General features: G+C 27.8%; 2 protein-coding genes across 2 annotated transcripts in view; one reads left to right on the forward strand and one right to left on the reverse strand.

Moving 5' to 3' along the window:
* LOC135952173 (uncharacterized) overlaps positions 1 to 13,429 on the reverse strand; it is a 42,639-nt gene extending 29,210 nt beyond the window's left edge. The window contains 2 exon segments of the mRNA XM_065502010.1: positions 11,951 to 12,765; positions 13,088 to 13,429. Of these exon segments, the coding sequence (XP_065358082.1) occupies positions 11,951 to 12,153 (203 nt within the window). The 5' untranslated portion in view covers positions 12,154 to 12,765; positions 13,088 to 13,429.
* Positions 13,430 to 15,101: 1,672 nt separating this feature from the next.
* LOC135950697 (mitochondrial import inner membrane translocase subunit Tim21) lies at positions 15,102 to 16,229 on the forward strand. The gene is made up of 3 exons (XM_065500227.1): positions 15,102 to 15,538; positions 15,609 to 15,791; positions 15,928 to 16,229. Exons 1-3 carry the CDS (start codon positions 15,170 to 15,172, stop codon positions 16,111 to 16,113), a joined length of 738 nt encoding a protein of 245 aa, XP_065356299.1. The 5' UTR covers positions 15,102 to 15,169; the 3' UTR covers positions 16,114 to 16,229.
* The last annotated feature ends 9,685 nt before the right edge of the window (positions 16,230 to 25,914 follow it).

Consider the following 25,914-nt stretch of genomic DNA (forward strand, 5'->3'; position numbering starts at 1 on the left):
AGAGCATAGGATGTATACAGGATGTTCGCCTTTGTTGGAATATTAAAAACAAAGAGAAATAAGTTTTGCTGTTTAATATTGAAAGATGAATTCAAAAAATGAAATAATGACTCTGGAACCATTTAACTGTTTATAACATCTCAAAGAAAAATCGTATTTATGAAAACTATATGGAAAATTAACTTTTACATAAAAAATGTTTTAATAAGACAGAAAAATAAATAAATTTCTTGATGTTGAATAAATGTAGGAACATTCTTTATAGAAATATTTAAAATTAATAATTAATTATTGTTGTTGTTGTAACAGTTCGACTGTGACCGATTGTTCTTTCCTGGGGAAAAAACTTTCGGAATATGATTCGGGTCGTTCCGGAACGGAGATCCAATTGTCGTGGGAACGATTTGAGTTAATTATTGTCGATCCTTTTTATGATTATAATCATAGAGAAATATACATAGAGCGGAAAATAAAATAATGTGAAAACAAAAACAAAACTCGTATGTGTGATTATTTTGAGTAAAATTTAAGTTTGAGTTTTTTTTCTAGTTTCCGCTCTTATAGTTTCACCATGATTATAATTATTTGAAGTAATTTAATCAGACTCGAGTTCATACAAACAAACTTCTTAGAAAGAGCATTTATTATACCCTTCCTCATTATATGAGGAAAAAACCAGGACAACCTAGATTTTAACCTATTTTTGACCTATTCTGGATTGCTAAGTCAATAATATAGACAATATGGATATCTAATGATAGATATTTCAAAGACCTTTGCAACGACGTATATAAGACCATAGTAAGTTGGACCTACAATGGGTCAAGATCGGAAAAAATATATTGTATAACCCGAATTTTTTTCCACCAAAAAAAAAATTAAAAAACCAAATTTCTTTTTATATTAAAAAAAAATAGAAAATTTTTAAAAAAAAATTTAAAATAACAATTCCAAAAAATAAAAAAAAACAACTTTGAGAAAACAAATAAATTTTGTTTACCTAAAAATATTTAAAATTTGTATTTTGAAGTATAATTTGGTGAAGCGCATATAAGATTCAGCACAGCCGAATATAGCTCTTGTTTCGTTTTTATTGTAACAATTTAAAATCTACATATATACATAAATAAAAATCAAATGTCGTTCGTTGGTAATTGCATCAGTAGAGAACGGACGGACAATTTTTTTTTTTAAATGTTAATCATAGCCCAACTTAGGTTTTTACGGAATGAAAAATTGACCACGCACACTTTTTTCGATTTATCTAAAATCGGAAAACGGCTACATCGGGTTAATTTTTTGTTTAAATGATCATAGTAATTAAATTTAAGTTTTTACTGAAAGAAAAATTGACCACACCAATTTTTTTTCGATATATCTAAAATCGCAGGACGCCTGGACCGATTTAACTAATTTTTTTGAATGATCGCAATACATAGTCCGCAAAAGATTATATATAAATAAAAATTGTCAACGTCCACTTATTATTTACTGCAAAATAATTCGGTCTATCATATTTCAGACCAAAATTCGATTACTTATATAAAAACTCACAATACCTTAAATCGATAACTTGGCCAATAAGCGTTAAATCAAGAAAAGCAGCTCAAGCTGTGATCACTCATATTTCTGACCAAAATTCGATTTTTTTAAAAAAAAAAAATCGAAATATGTAAATTCGCTAATAACTTGTCCAATAAGCGTTGAATCAAGAAAAGGAGCTCAAGCTGTGATCACTCATATTTCTGACCAAAATTCGATTTTTTAAAAAAAAAAAAATCAAAATATGTAAATTCGCTAATAACTTGTCCAATAAGCGTTGAATCAAGAAAAGGAGCTCAAGCTGTGATCACTCATATTTCTGACCAAAATTCGATTTTTTATAAAAAAAAACTCAAAATATCTAAATTCGCTAATAACTTGGCCAATAAGCGTTTAATTAAGAAAAGGAGATCGATCTGTGATCACTCATATTTCTTAACAAAAATCGATTTTTTATATAAAAACTCAAAATATCTAAATTCGCTAATAACTTGGTCAATTAGAGTTTAATCAAGAAAAAGAGCTCGATCTGTGATTACTCATATTTCCGACAAAAAATCGATTTTGTATATAAAAATTCAAAATATCTAAATTCGCTAACAACTTGGTCAATAAGCGTTAAATCAAGAAAAGCAGCTCAAGCTGTGATCACTCATATTTCTGACCAAAATTCGATTTAAAAAAAAAAAATCAAAATATGTAAATTCGCTAATAACTTGTCCAATAAGCGTTGAATCAAGAAAAGGAGCTCAAGCTGTGATCACTCATATTTCTGACCAAAATTCGATTTTTTATTAAAAAAACTCAAAATATCTAAATTCGCTAATAACTTGGCCAATAAGCGTTTAATTAAGAAAAGGAGATCGATCTGTGATCACACTCATATTTCTTAACAAAAATCGATTTTTTATATAAAAACTCAAAATATCTAAATTCGCTAATAACTTGGCCAATAAGTGTTGAATTAAGAAAAGGAGCTCGATCTATGATCACACTCATATTTCTGAACAAAAATCGATTTTTTATATAAAAACTCAAAATATCTAAATTCGCTAATAACTTGGCCAATAAGCGTTTAATGAAGAAAAGGAGCTCGATCTATGAACACACTCATTTTTCAGACCAAAATTCGATTACTTATATAAAAACTCAAAATATGTACATTGATTTACATGTATTCTGTTGTTGCAAGGTTTTTGATAACAAACTTAGGTTCTTTGTCTCTCAGTAACGCTTCTATGTATATTTTATTCTATGTTCTATATGAATAAAAATTATTCTATAATACGTTTTTTTTTCTTTTTAACTATTTTTACCGTTTTAAACCGCTTCTCACAAATTCACAAATCGAACACAAGCATTTTTTTAACTTCGACAGTACAACGTCTGTCGGCTCAGCTAGTATTCAATATAAATTACTTGGATTTATTATTTGTTAACTTAATTAAATAGTTTTTTTTGTGATGGCATTAAAACTGGAAGTAAACAAAAATATAACTGAACAAAAGGTACTTTTTCGAATTTTTTTAAAAATTGATTTTTTGGTATTTTTATAATATTTGGGTTGAAATCTTCTAGAAAAAATCAATTTCCCAAAATTTTTAAATTTTCAAAAAAGTACCTTTTGTTCTGCGGCTCCTCAAATGTCATATATTGTAATAAAATAAAATTGTTCTGCTATAACTGATAAAAATCATGATGAGTGGATTGCTTATTTTGTTTTTGTTTATAAAGTGCTTTTATGCCTCATTTTTCTGTTGATTAAGTGTTATTGTCTGTCTGTCTCTCTCTGTTTGTATTATGAAGTTTTTTTTTTTACTTTAAAATCTCATACAGAATGAGATCATCAACCTCAAAGCAAAAAATACATGAGTATACTTTAACACAATTAAATAAATGAATAATTATCAAAAACAAAAATATAAAATAATAAAATTTATATGTAAATTTATTTTTGTTAAATTTCCCCCGTTCAGTTAAATCAAGCTCCGTTGGAGGTGCAAATTGTATAATAGACAATTAATAACCGGAAATTAATTGTTCTTTATAGATTTTTATGATAATAAACAAATACAAAATAAATAACTATAGCTATTAATAATAGCAAAAGTACATGTATTTTGAAAAGGAAGAGAACTAACATTTCTTTTAAGAGTTTGACCGAATATTGGGTAATATTCGACATATATATTATTATTTTAGGAATTTAAATACTTTTGGCACATAAAACAAATGTACAATATTAGCTCTGTTCAATTACTAAAAGTTGTTACTAGTTAGTAACAATTGTTACTGTAAAAGCGTTCATTTACTTTTTACTATTTTTGAGAATAATTTTTTTTAAGAGAGTAATTTTGTAAATTTTGATTTTATTCTCTCGTTGCAAGTATTTACTGGGAAAGTAAATGAACAGACCTATTAATTTGAGTATTTATAATTATGTATTACAAAAAAAATCGAAATATCAAATCATTTGAAAATTAATGTTTTCTAAATTTAATTCAAAAATAATAAAAAAAATATTTAAATAGCCTGAATATTTTAAAAGAAACAATTACAAACATGTTCAACTTCTAAATATATATTTGGCCTTTTAAGCCAAAGGACCAACATTTAAAAAAAATACAATTTAATTTAATTAATTCATTTACTATAATATTTAAATATGAAATATGAAAATCGTGTAAATATAAAATAAGAATATTTTCAAGTCGATTATAAGTTTACGGCGCCTTTCTTGATTTATTAGTTTGATAACTATTATGCTTTTAACTAACTTTATACATTAAATTTACTTTCTATTTAATTTAAATAACTTTGCCAACAATATGTGTAGTTTTCAAAAATTATTTTCATAAGACCTATTGATCGTACGTCTTCATCAATCTACATTCAAATAACACTATTCATTCAAAAGTTATAAACCACATTACTTACATTACACATAAGTTGTTGAAAAAACACATAGCTCTTTTTGTAGACGCAGCAACGATATCATTAATTCTCAGTGTAAAGGGTTATGAAATTTTAACTATTATATAAGTAGTCATTGCCAACATGCATACGTCTTATCTCAGACAGTAAATTAAAAAACCAACTGAAGCGAACTACTGAAATCAAGAAACTTTGTAATTAAAATTATTTATTATTATTCAAAAATAATATAGCAAATAAAATGTAGTTAAAATAAATACAAACATGAAAGGAGGGAAAAAAATAATTAAACATGACCTAAGACAACTGTATATTAAACAAATTTTATAAGTGAAGTGAATAAATACAAACTTATACAGTATTAAAGTATTAATTAGGTATTATACGGGTATTAATTAGTGTAGATTAAAACCAAAAGCTAGAAAATCCTAACAAGCCACCTGAGTTGCTTTAGTTTTGTTTTACAAAGAAACAATTCCCAAGTAAACATATTCATCGAAAGTGGATTGAGATATTTACACAAATATTTATACATACATATGTATGTAGAAATATTTTTTTCAATTCTATTGATTTAAATAGAAATTTAATTGAAAAAAAGCGTTTTCTTTTATGTCTGCTAAATGTCTACAAATAACAATGACAAATTTGCTTTACAAACAAACAGATCGGCCGACCGACAGCCCCACTGACTACTGACCACACAATATTAATGGTGAATGGGGTGAAGGAAGACATAGTCGTACTGTGCTGAATGAATGAATTAAATTTAAAAGGTTCTTCTGGGTGGGGGTCTGCCGCCATCATAATGTTAATTTGTTAAAATGAAATATTTATTAGATTGTTTATGAATGTTTTGAACAACAAAAATAGCAATCTAAAAATACTCTATAATTCAATAATTCAATTTAGATTCAGTACTAGCTATTTCAAAATAATGTTGTTTTTTTTTGCTGTATGTGTTTCAGTTTCGTTTGTAATTATATTAACAAGAAATATTGTAGAATAAATGAAAAGTCATTTAAATTATCTAATAGCTAGCTGGATGTCTTCCAAATACAATTTCAAAACAAAGATTTATGTACATATGTTCAAACAAAAAAATCATATTTAATTTTGCAAAACATTCATGTACATATGTATTAACAGGCGGACAAATTTTTTTAAAATAAATAAAAAAAACATAATTAAAATTAAAAATTCAATGTAGAAGATGCATAAACAAGACCTAAATAATATCATAAACTATTTTCTAAATGTTCTAAATTTATAGAATACACAGTTTTATTTTTGGCTCTGGAACTTGACTACCACTCACTCGGTAATAAGTAGTTGACGAAAACAACCAAAAACACAACAGCAACATGCTACATGTTTGTATGGAAACATCAGTGATCTTGAATTCATTACCGGTTGACCATGAATGTTTATGTCAGACATTTTAAAAATAAATTTTAAATTTAATCAAAAAATAAACAAATATAGATAACAACCAAAAACAAGTTAAGCTTTTTTCCTTTGTTGTTGAAACTAGTGTAATGGTGCACCCAGACCTAGATGAACGGCAAGGATCGTACATTTAACTAAAAATATGACCACACTGTAAGTCTATTAATTTTTAAAATTTTAATTTTAATTAAGTTTACCTTATTATAAGTACATGTGTGCCAATTTAATTTACATGCCGAATTTGTAGCTAAAAAATTTGTTTATTTACACAAATTGTTTGAACAAATTTTACTATTGGAAAATAAACAAATATCCCAACATGAAAGCTTCCAAATACCCCATGGAGAACACACACTGGGTCATGGAAATCTAAACAAAAAATTATTTTAGCATGTTTTGTTTACATTAACTAATGAAATTTTTATTTAACATAAACATCGAAATTGCTCTTTTTTAATTATGTTTATGTTAAAAGTGGCTCCGGTGTTCAACACTGTTAAAATCTGCATAAGATGAGGTACGCTCTAAAAATATTGCTAAAAATAGCACTTGTTAAAGAGAAACAAGTAAAATACATAACAACTTCCTCTCTTTTCTGTTTTGTTTGCTACGTTGACATTTTAACGACGTTTGTTGCTATTATTAACTTGTTTAATAACCAGAGAAAGAAAACTATGAATAAAAATCGTTGTTGGTAGTCTAACAACCACCTTAAAGATATTGGTATCCAAATAAAATACGTTTTGTATCTACGAAAATCAGGCGTCTTAATTTCATTTTAAACGAAAAATTTCATTTTAGGGACGACTACATTTTCATGTTTGTTTTAATATTGGTAGGATTTTCACAATAGTCCTTTGGAAGAATAGAAGAAGATTAGAAGATTAGATTACCCAAAAACTCAAAAAAAAACATTCATTCATACATAAATTAATATTCGAGTACATATTTATAAATAAAGGGAGTAATGACATTTTTCATTATAAAATTTCCCAAAATAAGTAAAAATTGTTGTCCATTTTTCTATTTGAATAATCTTTGACACATAACAATCAAGGGAATTTATGCAGAATAAAATGTTATCGTTATACAAATTTACAATGTTCTTTTTAATTCCAGATTGTAAATAACTACTTCATTACTTGAATCAAGTTAGTTTTTAATTTCTTTATCAAACTGGGCTTTTAGAAATGATAAAAGCAATATAAGGTTTTTGCATAGTTCTGTGTAGAAGGCCTTCGGCTGGTCCCAAGAATTTCCTACTCTATGATATATCGAACACAGGCCTCACTTAGTAAATATTTCTACCATAACAGCCCTTCGGTTAGCATACAAAATTGTTTATGGTTAAAAAATCGCGATCTTTCTCTAAGATCTATATTACCTAAGAGTTGACTTTTAAATTGTCTAATATAATCGAAATTTTTTCCGATTTTTTTTTTAGATTTTTAAAAAAATATCGGATCAAAAAATATTTTTTTTCCGGAATTGGTCAGTGCATATTAATTTTAATATTTCAGCTTGTAAAGGCCTTTAATAGATTAATAATGCATGGATTATTATAGTTTTAATAACAAAATATATATTTGCTAACCAATTTTTCTTCACGTAAACTTATTTTGATAATTTTTAACATTGATGACAACTATAAAGGTAACTGAATACCTAAGTATTTTGTCAAAAGCCTAATTCATGAGAATATAATTATTGTATGTTTAATTTTGTTCACAGATATTTCTCTCTCTCCATTCCAGGTATCTATTCTATGATATTTTATATTAAAAGAAACATTATTTCGATTTTTTGTCTCTCCCCTATTTTATTGAATTTTAATTACCATTTTCCAGTAATTTTAATAAATTTGTTTGAACAAATTTATGTCCTACACTTGCAGTAAATTTTAATAACTAAATATAATAAACAAACTAAAATAAATATAGTTTTTTCATAGTGTAGATTTAAACTTCAATTACAGTTTCACTGCATGAGACAAATTCAGTTAGTACATTCATTTTGTTATATTTTTAATTTTCACAATTAATTAGTGTCAATATTTTAAAACCAAGCAAATATTATTGCAACAAATTCATATTCAATATATACTAAAATTATTTTTCAATCTGCTGAATACTTTCGAAGATATTATTCAGAGAGGTTTGGCGAACAAAATTTTTGAATTTCACAAAATATAAATTTTTCGTCATTTTAGCACTCATAATTATTTTCCAATTCCAAAATTTGTTCATTAAGAATTTTTCATTTAATTCATATAATTAAAAATGTCTTTCTAAGTCAATTAATAACCATCCACTTCCGAATATAACTCTAAGACTTGTGTTTTGATTGATGTGGGGCATACGTTTAACATTTAACTTCAGTCAGAAAAACAGATCGAACATTTTGCTTCTTCCTTTACATTAACTTATCAATCTAAAATAAACAAAAACCAACTCTATGAAACTATAACAAAATGCAAATACAAGTAAAAGAATAAACAGAAAAGTTGACTACAAAACAAAGTAAAATTAATCAATTAAAGTCAAACAACAAAAAAGTGTATATTTAAGTATGTCACATACAATACACGTGAATTGATTGAAATTATATGTTTGTTTGTATATTTGCCCTTAAGAATGTCTGACATTTAATGGTATTCATTCAAACATTGCATTAATAGCAAATTTCGAACAAAATTTTAACATTGATTTAGATATAATCTAAAATAGAATTATAGAAAACATTTTTTTAAAATAATTATTGAATTATTTATGTGATTTAGTTTTATATACACATAAATTGGTTGTATTATTTTCTAAATCCTATTAATAGCGATGATACCATTAGATAATGTGTGAAATATTTGACTAGATTTTGACTATGGTTTATACAAAATTACTGTGAATATAATTTGTGTTAAATATAATTTGAAAGCAATTAATATATTCAATTTATTTAATAAATTCTATCTAAATAGTATACATAATTATAAAAGTAAAACAATTAGCCATAAAAATAAATATGTAGTAGGTATGTATGTATGTGTTTTTATATTTTTAATGGGTATAATTTGTAAAGCAAATTTTCTTAAATTGAAATCCAAAAATAATCTGCAAACAACAATATACATACTTACCACACATTTAAAATATTAGAAAAAATTGCCTTTGACAAACCTCATTGCCCATTTTACATGTGTTTATTATAAATAATGGGACCAACTTTATTGCCAAATTTCTTTTAAATTATTTACTATTAGTCATCGGGACTTTATATTACAAGAAAATGATAAGTTATTGATTCAAAAATGTTCTTGAAATCAATAGAAATTCATCACACCTTCTCAAATCGATCGTTTTGAATTCGATATACATATTTTCATCACATACCTGCCGATTTTCTGCTCAAAGTAAGTCGTTTTTTAGCTACTCCAATATTTTGCTTCAAATTCTAAAAACTTATTCGCAATTTGAAACCTCACTAGACTTTGAATCGTTCCCGCGGCAACTCTGTCAAAGATTGTCAGAAATGTATATCTTTGCTTTTATTATTCCTTATTTTTAAATAATAATGACTGAAAAATGCGAATTTTGTGAAATGTGAAGAAAAATATTGCAAACATTTCTCCATTGGAATAGTTTTTGTTGATCGCATATTATGAAATTCAGATTGACCAAGTTAGTTGGTCATATTATTTATAAACTGTATACAACTTTTTATACAATTTGTTTGCTACTTATTTGCATATTACATACAAAATAGAATAAAATATCAGCCAAAGAAAAATAAACTGAAATAATTGTAACGTGTCTATACTACAATTGTACATGTGGGAGCACATATGACGTTAAAGCTACAAAATACGAAAACAAGAAAAACTATAAAAATATAAAGTAGGAAAAAAGCTCAAACAAACTTAAAAAGAAAGTAAAGTGAAGCATTTATTTCTACGAACAAACATAAAGCCATGAAAGAAAGTCAATTTGAATAACACAAACTTGGTTATAAAACCAGCGGTAGCACCAGTAACCGCACTAAATTCAGCACACAAGATGAAGGGAATTTCAGTGACCTATAACAATGAATTTATTATCAAACGAGAACACCCTTCATATCCACACCAACCTCTCGTTGCTACCAGAACACATGTTTAAGGACTGTTGAATAGGGGTCTCACAGAAATAAAATGAAAAACTTATAAAAGAGTTGTATAAAGAAAATATAAATTTTATAAAACAATTATTTGTGTTTACCCAAGTGTATGCAGCGTATACATATGTGAGAAATATATGTAATTTGTTTCCCCTCTTTTCAATTTAAAACTGTTAAGAAATTAATATTGTTTATTAACAAATATATGTACATAACATTTTAATACATGTTAATAATAAAAATAAATAATCTTTTAATAGAAGTATCAACGGTATTTTCATTCTAGCTCTTCAGTTTGATAATCAGAATATAAAGCAAATCATCATGAATAAGTGACCTTTGATAACCCACAATGATAAGAAATATAGTTTTTTTTAGAGTATGAATGGACTAATAAAATGGACGATAACAAAATTTTATTTTATAAAGTAATAATGCTATAATTTTAGAAGGTTATCTAAAGAATAAATACATAGCAGTAGATGAAGACATAGTGCAAGTGAATATTTTGTACGTAATTTAAGATTATGTGACATTTTTTAATTTACTATATTAGTTTTGAAAAAGAGTTGATTAAAATCATTATACATATACCATATACATATTTATAAAATACGATTGTGTATTAAAGTTGTCAGAATTATTTTTACAAGCGTAAATAGTCGAAGGACGACTATTAACTTTTTTCATACCGTAGTTAATGTGGCGATTTTCAGACGTCATCTAAGTATATATCGTTGTTGCTATAAACATAAATATCAGCTGATATTAATAACAGTTATTTTTAATTTACGTTCTTACGTTTTTAAATTTATCAACAGTATTTTTTACATTTTAATTTAATGAACATTTACAAAAATTAATAATAAGCTGATATAGGTCGTATTATTTTTCAATATTAATTTGCTACTCAGAATTTAAGTATGTATTTTCTCAATATTAAATTGGATTTCTCATCTTCAATTTGTATTTTCTTAATATTAATTAATTGGGATTTCTTTATTTCAATTAATTTTTTCTCAATAAAAATTTTGATTTTCTCAATTTTAACTTGAAATTGTATATTTTTTAGAATTATGTACCTAACAATTGTTTTATTACCCGCTGTCTATACTTGACAAATATTTATCATAACAATAAATGACATTTGCTGTCAAGACAAAGTTGTCTAAGCAAAAGCACTAACAATTTTATGGAGATTATACCATGATAAAAATGTATCAGGTATAACCAGGATGTTAAATGCTTCAGAGCTAACAAAGGGGAAAACTTAGTAATATATCAACCTATGTTTTCGATTTCAACTATGTATTTCAAAATAAATTTAGCACACGTTTTATTTCAATTATTTCTTCTAGTTATACCTATTATTATATCAGCCATTCACATGGTGTCAAAATATGAATGTTAAGAAGACATTATAAATCAAAGTTGAGCAATAAGGAAATGATTTTGTGTCTAATTAATTTGTAAAATAAAACAAGAATACTCTGTCTGTCAATGTTTTCCTCAGTTCTTCGCGGCCCGCTGTAATATATATATATGGACCCTAGAAAGCCGCATTTGAGAACCGTTGCTCTATATAAAATGTCAACATTTTAATTCTATTATCAGGTTTTTTCTTATAACAAATAATTTTAACAAAAAGCTTTTTTAGTATTGAGGTCTTCAATAAAAAACTAAGTGCTTTAATGAAAAAAAGTTGATAAGAGGACGACGGACGTCTACTTGATTATAAAAAAAAAACTTTATTTTTATGATCAAATTATAAAATGACTAGGTAGTCTGTCTTTTAATAGAACTGAAAGAGTTTATTTTTTAAATTTTTCATTGGAAATTAAATTAAACAAGATAATGTTTTGCAAAAGTGACTTACCAAAATAATATACGCAATGAATTTGCAATTAGTAGAGCAAAACACACATGCAAAGAGAAGCCATCCGCATCCTGGGTCTTCTTGATCTCCAGATATTGTGGTACATAGGGAATGACACCGCCAATAACCATGGCGGATGCAGCAGCCCATCCAACAACATGACCAACGGTCAAACCCATTTCATCGTTTATTATCCAATCCATGTTTGTAAATTGATTCTTTAATAGAGCAGCAGCAAAGTAATAAATTTAATTTGTTGTAGATTTATTCTGTTGTTTTGAGTTTAATAGTTGGATGGATATGTTTAGATTGTTTAATTAATTATCGTTAATAATTTTAATAACTCGGTTTTTTACATTCATTATCGTCTGGAAGTATTAAAAGGCGTTTTGCAATGATGATACACGTCAGTACAAATTGACAATTATTCAATAACTGCATCTTTCTTTGTCGTATAATTTATTTCATTTTTTTGTTTTTTGTTTATTTCGAAAATTATTTTATTTCAAATTGATAATATTGTTTGTTTTGTTGTTGTTTTTTACAATTCTTTCTTTGGATGTCGACTTGTTTATCATTTACTCAGTTATCGTTGTTATTATTATTGTTGTTGTTTGTTTGACATTTGTATACATTTGTTGTTGTTTAATTTTGTAGGAGGCTGCTGGTTTAGTTTTGTTGTTGATTTTTTGTGTGTTTTTATGTGTATCTTGTTGGTTTTGTAAATATAAATTACCGAAATGAAAGCGTAATATAAAATTGCAGGAAACAGAGCAAAGAAGGGAAAAAAGAACAAAGAATAGCAACACCAATAACTAGAAGATATTTAAAATAAAGAAATAATAAAAATCTTAATAATAAAATGCTGCGGAATGCTAAAAGGAAGCTTCTTTTTAAATTTTGTTGTTGTTGTATTTGCTACACAACAACTGTTCAGTGTATTTTATTTATACTTCGTTTTTTTATTTTATATTAATTTCTACAATTCTTTCTTCTTTCTACTTATAAGTTAAGAAAAAATTTCATGTTTGGCGAAAAAAATAATATATTTTTTTCTTCAGCAATTTTTCAATTTTTTCACACAAATACACACAATCTATCTACATACATATATATGCAAACAAATTTTCTTTTTACTTTTTTTTGTTGTTTTACTACTAATAATAATACGTTTTATTGAATTTTCCACACAATGCACTGTACAGTATGTAAAATATTCTTTCTTTCTTCTTGACTTTTTCGCCACACTCGTTCCCTTTCATACACTCATTTTCACTATATTTATTACATTTTTGTTAATTACGTTTCGTTGTAATAATAAATTTTCTTAATATCTCGTTATTTGTTGTTGTTAAAATGTAAAAATATCTATATTTTTTTGCAAAAAATAAGTGTTTTTATTTAGCACACACACAAGTTACGATAAAGCAATACGTTGTCGCGTCGTCGACCGTCTCCACAACAATGAATGTATTTTGACAAGAGTTAAAAAAAGCCCCAACCATATCAATTCTTTTGCTTCAACTACGCAATGGTGAAACAAATGGAACACAATCAGTGCGTTAACAACACATATTTTCATAATATATTTTGTACTTTACATACTTCAAAGATAAAAAGCAAACTAACTTTTATACTTTGCGCTGAAGTTGGCTGTACTAATTGGATAAATCTGTATACAAATACATGTATTTAACTGAAGCTGTCAGTCAGACGCTGTAAACACCTAAAATGGGCAGGGTACATAACAAGATAGCCCCAGTACGGCAACAACCAAGGCGAATTTATACAAGGTGGAGTCAGTCAAACAGCTGATAATTTTTTTTTTCGCTTTTTGGTTCTAACAACTGTCAAAGCTTGTTTTTATATTTAAATATCTACATATTCTAAGCTTATTAACAAAATATTTATTTTCTACATAAATAAGTAAAGCCCTCACTATTCAATTATCTACATTATATTAAGTTTAAATACTTATTTGTTTAATTTTTCATTTTGGTTTTTTGACATTTGTTAAGACCAATCGTTGTTTTTGTAGAACTGACACCACCTTGTATTAATTCGCCTTGGCAACAACTAAAACATGATGTACTACACAAAACAATAAGCAATTTGTTTTTGTTTAAGTTGTTAGCAATATCAAAGTTATCTTGTTGTTTTTATTTGTTGTATTTTCGCCGTAACAAATACAAATCAATTTGACTGTTCAAAAACACTTAAGTAAGTGATAGTTTTCACCCTCTTTAAATTTCATTCAATCTGACATTTTCTTTCCATCTGACATTCTTCTGCCACACCAACATAGAGTTGCCAAGTCATTATTTCCGGCGAAATTTTATAAACTTGGCACTACCTTTTTTGATAAATCATTCCTACCTAAAATTCCCAAATTCTTTTTTCTTTTAAAGTTCGCATAAATACCACGACCCGGTTTTTTCTTCTAGAAAAAAATAAATAACAAACAACAAACAAACACCCACCCACCACCACACACACACACAAACAAAAAAAACACCACACTAAAAAAACCAAAAAAAATAAAAAAAAACGAAATAAAAAAAAAAATTTTTTTCGTTCGTGTGGTGAATAAAAAAATGTGTGGTGAATATAAAATTCGTGGTGAATATAAAATTCGTGGTGAATTTTTAGAAACTCACCACAAGTACCGTTACAAAAAAATAAAAAAAACGGAAAAAAACGAAATAAAAAAAAAAAAATTTTTCGTTCGTGTGGTGAATAAAAAGATATGTGGTGAATATAATTCGTGGTGAATATAAAATTCGTGGTGAATATAAAATTCGTGGTGAATATAAAATTCGTGGTGAATATAAAATTCGTGGTGAATTATTAGAAACTCACCACAAGTACCGTTACTTGAAATTTTTCAAGGTCATTGCAATTTCACCCTAAAAAGTAGGCAATGCTTTTTTTTACATTTTTCACGTGTAGTTGTTGTATTTGATAAGCAAAATTGTTTGCATTGTGTCGACACTAGTTAGTTAGGACATTCTCCTGTTATTAATGCGCTGCCTGCCATCTTTTGTGGGAAACACTTTATATACATAGTTGTATATTTTCGCACTATTGCTCACAGCTGTTGAACATATGTCAACCAGCTGTTCAGTTCAACTGTTGAAATTATGTTTTTGGTTATTATTCTCTCGTCGTTAACAAATAATTAAATAATTTGAAGAAAAAAGTATAATTTCCGTCAAAAATATGTCTCAATTAATTCTATTACGTCAAATTTTACAAAAGCAACAACATTTGCAGTTGAAAACCTATTTCCAACAACAACAAATCAAGAAAATAAGTCAATGTACGGTCTGGCATCAGAAAGCCAAGGGAACAGAAGCCGGCCAGGGATTGCAGCTGAGTAAAAGTGGCGCTGGACGTACAGATGTATCTACCGATGTCAGACCTTTAGGTGAGAAAATCAAAGAAACTACCAAGACGGCGAGTTACACAGCCATCATATTGGCTGGAGTGGGTGTAACAGCGGTAATGTTTTGGGCCATATTCCGAGAATTGTTTAGCAGCTCCAGTCCAAATAATATATACTCAGATGCATTAGCACGAGTGATTGAGGTGGGTAGAAAATATAACTAGCATTATATAGTATCTTATAATTTGAAATTAACATGTTTGTTTAATAAAGGATCCCAGAGTTCAGGATTCGTTGGGCGCACCTATTAAAGGATTTGGTGAAGAATCCCGTCGCGGACGTCGTCAACATGTGGCTCATACCAGTTTTGAACGTAATGGAGTACCTCATATACGCATGCGATTCTACGTACAGGGTATAAGAAATAAAGCTACAGTACATTTGGAATCGAGAAGGGTAAGTATCAAAGAAATTTGAATAAAATGAACGGAATGTTTTTGTATAGGAAATGCAACAGTTTTCTAAAGAATTTGATTCCAATCATTTCATAACAGACGTAATAACATTGTTTCTCCCTTATTTTAATTTGCAGGCACCCTCTGGGAAAATGGAATATCGTTACTTATTTGTGCAATTAGATCATTATCCCCACACCACCATCATATTTGAAGATAATCGTGCCTTTGATCCTGTTCCATCCAGTTCATCAAATTCTACATCACAAGCCCCTTTAACAGGTTCTAGTCTGTCTTTTGCATCATTTGATGGCAAAAACTAATATTTAATGAACTGCCAAATATAATTTTAAGAAAAATAAAGTTATTAGTAGCCAATGTTTTGTTATGCGGCCCATTTTAATATGAATTTCTTAAACATAATTTTTTAACTTAAAAAGTTTTCTTGAGTTTTAACTGGGTATATACACGATGCAAATTTTCGTACTACATAATCGTATTATGAGTTGAAGTACGGTTTTGTGATAGATGTTGCTACAAATTGTACTACATGCAGTGCACTCGCGATAACGTGAAAACCAAGGCAGTTCATATTAGTGAAATTGTTCACATTAGCGATTGTCGAATTTCATTGGAAAAATATAAAATTTACACGCTTGATTATTATGTTCATTATTAAAATATAAATTAAAAATTATTGATTCAAATGCATTACAAAACGAGTTCACAAGAAAATATACATTGAAATAAAATTATATACACACAAAAAATTCCTTAGGTAATATTTACTAAAAATATGGTATAAATTTAACTAAGCGCAAGAGTAGCATGGCATTTACAAAGTTTCTTAGTTAATATAACAAACATTTTAGTTGATTTCTATGTTCGAAAAATCAACTAAAAACTTTGTTGAATTTACTTATAAACTTCTTAAAATTAACAATGATAGCAAAGTTAAATCATATTGTTATTTTTGGTAACTTTTTTATATAATAATTGTAACGAAACATTTTTTTAGTAGAATCAACTTTATTTTTTAAAATTTGTAAATTTTACATTTGTAGTATTAAGAATAATATAGTAATTACATTATATTTATTATACATAATATGTCTAAAAAGTTATATATGAGATGAAAGTTCAGAACAGATCTCTACGATTCACTATTTAAAGCAGCAGTGTCAGAATCTGTGCCCAAAATGATGGATTATATTACAGATAAATGATGTTACCTAAACGCAATATATAATCTAAATTACTTGTTTGATGTTCTTTATTTTCCATTTCTGCTTTATTGGAATTGGTATTATTATAGTTTTCTGCTGATGTTTCAATACCGAGTTCAAGAGATTCACATGTCGAAGTTGCTAAGGTGATATTGAAAAAGGGTGAATCAGAATCTGAATATTGGAATTGTTTAATAAATTACTATTTACCGTGATATCAATCGGCTCTTTACTGCTTAAATTATCAGCCTTTTTGCTCACACCACATTGATTTTCTTATTTTTATAGTTATCGTAAGAGTTCTACTCCGAAGAAAATGATGAACTGTGGACGATTTAGGACATCTGAATTAGTATATTTGTTGTTCTTATGTTTCGTTTCGTCTTGTATTGCTTTTTGGTTTCACGGTTTTTTGTCAAGTTATATTCTAAATAATTTTTTAATTTTAATTAACACAAAAATATTTCCAGTTGTCAATAAAATAAAAAAAATGTATACAAACAATTCCGAAGAAGATACATACATACCTAATTCCAATAGTTATATTAACCCAGATATGCCGGCGGCTTGAGCTTGATCATTTTAAAAGTACTTTCATATTATTTTGGAAGCAAATGAGAAATAAAAAACAGTGCAATTAAAGTTTTTTAAAAATTTATTGAAAAAAGTGGTTTTTTAAGTCGTCCTATATATAGGACTTTGGGGTCTCAACAAAAAAACTAAAACGCAATATTGAAACATTCATGCATATAACAATCAAGCTACTCTTCATAAATATAAATTCCAAAAATATATTATAGTATTTATTCACTTGTAAATGTACAAAATTTTACTTTCAGTACAAATGAGATATGTCCATAATGACTAAATATGGGCATTTTGAAAATATCACAAACTAAAAATACAATAACTCAAAAATAGTAGCAAAAAATAATGCGATCACACAATCTCCCATGAAGTAGTGGTGAGTACTAAGTATGTGAACAACAAAAAATGGTATTTTGATAAACGTGACGTATCCTGTATACAAGAACTACATGTACTACATGTAGTACAGTCGGCATATCTGGGTTAACATGGATTTTAGGCAAAATGTAGTGTATGAATTAACAATTGACATAGATAATAATACTCATTTTCATATAAAAATTATTTACCTATGCAAGCTTAGTTAATATAACCTCGACTATTTTTTTGTATGTAGCAAATAAAATTACTCATTCGCTGCCATATAAAACAAAAAACATTAATTTAGAGGATACAAACACATTTTTTAAATAAAGGGATTCCCAAAACTTTAAAAATCGAATTTAATGTATGTATTTCAGTGTTTCAGTCAGCTTAGAAAACAATTGCAGTGAAAAAAAATTGTTCACGCTATAGAGCTTTCTGAGTTTGTTCACGTTACAGAGTAGTTAATGTAAACAAAAGCTTGTTCATGTTATGCTGTGTTCACGTTAGACGGTGTTGACGTTACCGCGAGTTCAAAAAATAAAAAATATCACAAAATATCTGACATATGAATGAACAAGCTGTTAAAGAAATAAATTTCGTAGTACGACTAATATTATCAACTTATCGAAGCTCCGCCATTTTTGATTTTCATACATACGACAATATGATACACGTTACTAATTTCATACTCGGGCGATTTATTTTAATTTGTATACCTAGCTAATAGCTATTTTTTCAAACGGTTAAATGCACTGAAATCTGGAATCTATACCAACATTTACATCCATTTCCTCCACAATTTTTCCGATTTAAAACAACAATAAAAATATTAGTGTAGCAGCACCAACAAAATTACCGCTAAAAATGTTAAAATCTTCAATATGGCAGCACAGTTTTCCAGAAAGATTATTTTTACCTGGCAGCACCATATCTCCTTGTTTTGCAACTCTGTATAGAATTCTGGAAAAAAATCGCTCCAATTCAAGGCGCTCCAATTAGATTCGTGTTGTTGCAATTGGTCCGCCTATTTTCAAAAAATATCAAAATTTAATTTTCTGATTAGAATGAATTTGTGAAAAATGTAAAATTCAAAAAGTGAAGTGTTAAAAAGTTTGGGGACAAAATTAGTGAAAAGACAAACTAAGACGTATTTATTGTACATAAACAAATGTTGAAAATAATTATTTTTCATTAAAAGTTTATTATAAAAATTTGTTACATGTTGTAATAAAATACATATATGTAAAATCAGTTAAATAAGTGTTAAGTTAATTGTCACAATAGTAAATGTGCTTAAAAAGAGGTTCCCTTGATTTGGTTTGAATTCTGAAGGTCACCTGTTGACAACTGTCTCCATTTGGGTAAAGTGTTTAAATCCCTGGGCGGAGTAAGTTTTTTCTTTTTAATAAAACCTTGTGACATGTTTCAACGAAAATATTACAGATTTCTTGCAATTCCACTTGGAAATTAACATATTACTGTTTGCTCCGGATACTATACTAAATTTTCCATAAAATTATTTGGCCGGTGATTTTGTTAAGATTGCATATATGTTGCCTAATTTGGGGTAAGCAAGCGTTGGACCATTCCCGAATTTCTTATGTTTAATTATGGCATTTAATGTCGGTCGTGAAAATAGTAATCTATTATATGTTCTTAATATATTATCAGTCGCTTTTCTATCAAAGACCAAACAACAAATGTTCGGCCGATTGTCCTTTGGCAATAATAACAATAATAACAATGGCTGCTCTATGAGAGATAATTAAATTTGCTCAATTAGAATTATAGTAACACGATCGTCTTTTCTAATATTTTAATTTTATTATCCTTAGTAAAAGGGTTATTTACAGCAGTCAAATGAGACCTTATAACGTATGCGCAATGAAATTGCAAAAAAACAGAAAACGCTATATTTGTTTTTCTTTATAACTCCTGAACTAATCGAGTCTCCATCGAAATTTGTTTGCACGAATATAGTAGAGCGCTAAGGTGTCCTCAAGTTATGTTCTTTCTGAATTTTTAACACAGCGATCTTTGATATTTTTTACATTGAAATATATACTCCGACTATTGACCTTTAACCTTTTATAAGTAAACAATTTTATTCACACCATTTTAAGGACAATATCTTTGGCTTTAAAATGGAGACAAAAATTATGCTGGTCTTTGAGTAGATTCAAAGTTATGAACAATTATGTGTATATAATTTTAGACAATTTTAACAAAATTTTTCAATTTTCAAATCGCAATGTTTTTACATCGGAATGAATTTCCATTGAAATAGTCACTGATATGAGAAATATATTGCATATATTATGTGTGTGGTAAATTTCATTAAAATCGGAGACGGTAAATCCGACTCCGGCCGCTATCACGTGGATCATCCCCAATGCTTTTTTTGGGAATCTGTTAACAAAAAATCAGACAAATATTTGACTAAGGTTTTCACTTCTCTACCAGCGGACATTTGTCGCTCTCAAATATATTTTTTTGGAAAAAACTTGAAAACTAAAATCACTTTTTTTATATTTATTTATATTTATTACATAAATAATTTAACAAAATTAAAACAAAATTAGGCCCTATCCAAATTCTTCTGTAAATTCGGAAAGATTTTTCTGCGATGTTAAACTTTAACCCCCATTAACACGAAGTCTGGTTATGTGTTAACTAATCGTTATATTGAATGTTTTCAAACAAAAATAATTTTAAACGACAGTATAGCTATTAGTTAACAGCTAACAAGACTTCGTTAATGGGAGTAAGAATAATTAAAAAATAAACTTTAAATATTAAGAACATAAAATGAACATGTCACATTAAATTTTTTTGGGGTTACATATTATAATTTTTTCTACAGTGGGTATGGTATTATGCGTTTGTGCAGATGTTTGTAACGTTACCTCTTAGTACCGTCAGATAGGAAAAAGTTTATTTTTCGTAAATTTTTGTTTTTTCTTCAGTGATGATTAATTATATTTTATTGTTCGTAACTGATATTCTATGTCTTTTCTATTCTAGGTTATTCTATTAAACATATTATAAACTTTGTAGATTTCAATAATCTCAATCTATCTCAATCTATATAAATAAAAATCAAATGACGTTCGTTGGTAATTGCATCAGTAGAGAACGGCCGGACCGATTTAGAATTTTTTTTTTAAATTGTTGGCCATAGCCCAACTTATTTTTTTTACGGAATGAAAAAATTGACCGCGCCCACTTTTACGCCCACTTTTTTCGATTTATCTAAAATCGGAAAAGGGCTACATCGATTACGCTACTTTTTTGTTTAAATGATCATAGTAATCCAATTTAAGTTTTTACTGAAAGAAAAATTGACCACGCCAATTTTTTTTCGATAAATCCAAAATCGCAGACGCCTTGACCGATTTAACTATTTTTTTTTAATGTCCGCAAAACATAGTCCTCTAAATTTGTACATAAATAAAAATTGTCCACTAATACGCCCCCTTATTAAATACATCTGCAAAATAGAAATGGAGCTCGATCTGTGATCATATTTCTGACAAAAAATAAAAACTCAAAATATCTAAATTCGCTAATAACTTCGCCAATAGCGTGTTTAATCAAGAAAAAGAGCTCGATCTGTGATCACTCATATTTCGATTTTTATATAAAAACTCAAAATATCTAAATTCGCTAATAACTTGGCCAATAAGCGTTTAATCAAGAAAAGGAGCTCGTTCTGTGATCACTCATATTTCTGAACAAAAACCGATTTTTTATATGAAAACTCAAAATATCTAAATTCGATAATAACTTGGCCAATAAACGATTAATCAAGAAAAAGGGCTCGATCTGTGATTCTGAACAAAAACCGATTTTTTATATAAAAACTCAAAATATCTAAATTCTAACTTGGCCAATAAGCTTTTAATCAAGAAAAGGAGCTCGATCTGTGATCACTCATATTTCTGACCAAAAATCAATTTTTTTATATACAAACTCAAAATATCTAAATTCGCTAATAACTTGGCCAATAAGCGTTTAATCAAGAAAAGGAGCTCGATCTGTGATCACTCATATTTCTGACCAAAAATCAATTTTTTATATAAAAACTCAAAATATCTAAATTCGCTAATAACTTGGCTAATAAGCGTTTAATCAAGAAAAGGAGCTCGATCTGTGATCACTCATTTTTCTGACCAAAAATCGATTTTTTATATAAAAATTCAAAATATTTAAATTCGCTAATAACTTGGCCAATAAGCTTTTAATCAAGAAAAGGAGCTCGATCTGTGATCACTCATATTTCTGACCAAAAATCAATTTTTTATATAAAAACTCAAAATATCTAAATTCGCTAATAACTTGGCCAATAAGCGTTTAATCAAGAAAAGGAAATCGATCTGTGATCACTCATTTTTCAGACCAAAATTCGATTATATATACTTATATATTTACATGTATTCTGTTGTTGCAATACGGAGGTTTTTGACAACAAACTTAGGTACTTTGTCTCTCAATAGTGCTTCTATATATATTTATTCTATGTCCTATATCATTCAATAATACGTTTTTTTTTGTTCTATTTAACTATTTTTACCCTTTTCAAAACGCTTCTCACAAATTCACAAATCGAACACAAGCATTTTTGTAACTTGGACAGGACAACGTCTGTCGGTTCAGCTAGTTTAAAATAAAAAAATTTTATTTTTTTTATAATTTTACTCGCCAGTGGTGACGCAATTTTTACTTTCATAAATGGTGACCCCGGTCTAATGCACTAATAGCACTGTCCAACAGCATTTTTGGAACAGACTAGCGACCCTATAATTCTGAAAGGGCATGTTGAGTAGATCATATTTGTAGAATATAACTCTGACAATAAGAATTCTCTCAGATATTAACTTACAACATTTTTTTCAGTTAGTATAATGCTACCTTCGATCAAAAAATTAAAACTTTGACCCACTGTAAAAAAAATTCAGACCAGCTGCACTATATGTTTATTCTACAAATATGATCTGAAAGAATTATAGGGTCGCTGTTCTGTTCCAATCAAAAAGTCTCAATTTTTTGGACAGTGTAGTTAATTTTTTTTAAATTTATGTTTTTTGACAATAAAATCAATTTAAGATCTTTTCCTTCAATTTTAAAATTCCAAAAATTTTGTAAAAACAATAACGGAGAATAAATTTATTCGATTTTTTGAACACACCCGTTCTCACAGACATATAAGTCACCATTGGCGGGTTAAATTGTTTATAGAATATCGAAGAGGTGACGGTATTCTAGCGGTAATGGTGTTTACAGTTATTTGGGCAACAGGAACTTAGAGGTAACATAGTTGAGCTGGTAAATACTGATCGTATGTTTTAAATCATTAGAATTTTTAAAAATCTAAAACAATTATGTAATTACAATTACAAATTAAGGGAGCCTCTGGCAAGTGTGTTTAAAAAGGTGTTATACCAAAAGTTAAATTTATCACAAATGGAATTTTGTATCTGATGTAAGGTAAATTTGTTAATTTTTATATTTCTTAGTCTAAAACCCACTTTCGACTCAGAATCACTTTCAATATCTAAAGTCGAATTCTACACAGAGAAAACAGATTCGTGATGGCAAACGAATTTGTTGCCAATTGAATGATTTTATTTTAGTGACTGAATTTTACAGTTGTGGCTACAAAATTTTTGAAGGGGTAAAAAAGTTTGGTTACTTCAACTGAAATTCTTCTTTATCAACAGACTTTCTGTTGATAGAATAATAATATACTATTCCACTTCCGAAAATCACTTTAACGAGTATAAATCTTTTAAAATTTATGGTATGCAAATCAAATTTAACAGAGTTTTCATATAGAAATTAATTATACATGATAATTCCATGACGATCGGTACATAATTAGTCATAGATTCCATATAAGGCTCCCTTCCGAAAATCATTCACGAAAATAAATTATTGAAATTTTAAGAGAAAAAAGTTTTTGCTCATTTACTCAGTATAAGGTATCATATTGAACTTTCTTAATTGTTTATTGTATGAAAGTAATTAACTAAAATATTTTCACAGAAAAAAAAAAACTTGTAAAACCATTAGAACTGGTCACTCCAAGTCTTCAGTCAGTTGGGAAGCATTCACAGTTAGAGTTAATATGCAAAACAATTTAATTAAATCTTATCTTATCTCATACATTTCCAATTGTAAACTTGTGTTAAGCCATGTAAAATTGGAGGCATTAATTTGTTGTATCTAATCTTAATTTCCGTTTTGATTGGCAACATCCGCTGTTACATATGAGTTGCATGCTTACAAAGATAAATGCATGCACTCGTACATACATACATATGTATGTATCTACGTAGAATATTTGCAGCATTAATCTGCATAGAAATGGAAAACAAGTCAGTCAGTCATTCCGTCCGTCAGTCACTCATTCATTATAAATTGCAATGTTAATGTGAGTAAAATAATATTAATAACAATATTATTGAAAGCTTTAATCGTATTATGCCACCAGTCAGGGTCAATACACAGCAAATTAATTGATTTATTGGATATTTTTTTATATCAAAAGTAAAACTTGATCATTTTTTAATATGTACTCGTAATGAATAAACATATGTAAATTGTCGTTTATTTTTCTTGGTGTTGCTGTAGCTGCCTCTCAACAGGAAGAAAGGCTTTAAATGAGTAAATACTCAAATTACTTGCTGCATGAAATGTTAAGTGGATAAAAACTAAAATTCATATTGACATTTGAGCCAAACATATGGTATCCGTGCTATTCCCAAAAAGTCAAATGATTAAACCACAAACAGAAACTCGAACACAAAAAAACAAATTGACAGTTAAGGGATTTTAAGTGGTGTCCTTTTAGCAGACTGAATGTTGAGTTAAGTTTAACGGTACATTTTTTTTTATAATGTTTTGGAAAACCACAATTGATCGATTGTACATATTTTTGGGTTATTTTTGTTTTTCTAACTGCTTATTATCGAAAGAATTGCGGTTAGAGGTTTTTCATTTGTGTTCCAATTTGTATTTTCCAAAGGTGCGAAAAGTATTATTGAAAAAATATCCATTCAACCGTAAACTTAAAGTTAAACGTTTGTTTAAAAGGTTAATTTAATTTCCGTGGTTTTTATTATTTAACATGTCATCTTTGGAAAACATTTGTCATAAATTGCTGTTACATTTTTTTTGTTTGTTTTTAATCATAAAAAACGAAATGTCTTTGGTTAAAACCAAAAAACTAAAACCATTCGTTAGCTTATCATGACATTTAGCTTCCAAAGAGACTTGAAATTTTTATTTATTTGTATGTTTTGATATTTTAGTATAGTGTTTAAATATTTGTTCCAATGTTTTTATACAACGATGCATGAATGTTTTTTATTTCCCCAAATGCGCCATCTCTTCATGATGATGTTGTTGGCCACTAACAACATCACAGGTGCTTGATTGCTCCAGGCTAAAACTTTGCCACCAAATGCGAGTTTTAAAGCTCCACATAAGTGCTGTTTGTTTTTTGTTCTGTCCGTCCGTCTGTTGGTGAATGTCAAAAAAAACTCCTGCAATGTAAAATAGAACAAACAACGCAGCTTTTGGACAACAAACTGTCAAAAGTTTATTTGTTTTTTTTTCCTGTTATTACAATATTTATATGTTTGTATAACCACCAACCACATCACCCGAAGTATTTGATGGTCAGTGTTGCGAGTTGTTACCCAGCGGGAAATCACACTTTTTACACCATCTTTCTTTTTTTTTATTTTTTGTTTTAGCTTGTTTGTTGCAATGCTGTGTGGTAATGTAAATGTATGACTGTTTTATGGAAATTTTTGATAAAAAAAAAATTAAATGTTTTTGTGTTTTCTTAAACGTACGAAATTTCGGTATATTCGGGCTAATGGTTAGTTTTGTTTATTTGATTTTTAGTTATTAATTTACTGCACTTGTAGACATATA

Source organism: Calliphora vicina, chromosome 2, assembly GCF_958450345.1.
Source record: "Calliphora vicina chromosome 2, idCalVici1.1, whole genome shotgun sequence".
Lineage (NCBI taxonomy): Eukaryota > Metazoa > Arthropoda > Insecta > Diptera > Calliphoridae > Calliphora > Calliphora vicina.

Coding starts and splice junctions, on each gene's coding strand:
- LOC135950697 (XM_065500227.1), top strand. CDS start 15,170: ATGTCTCAATTAATTCTATTACGTCAAATTTTACAAAAGCAACAACAT. Junction 15,539..15,608: donor CATTAGCACGAGTGATTGAG/GTGGGTAGAAAA, acceptor TGTTTAATAAAG/GATCCCAGAGTTCAGGATTC. Junction 15,792..15,927: donor TACATTTGGAATCGAGAAGG/GTAAGTATCAAA, acceptor TTTAATTTGCAG/GCACCCTCTGGGAAAATGGA.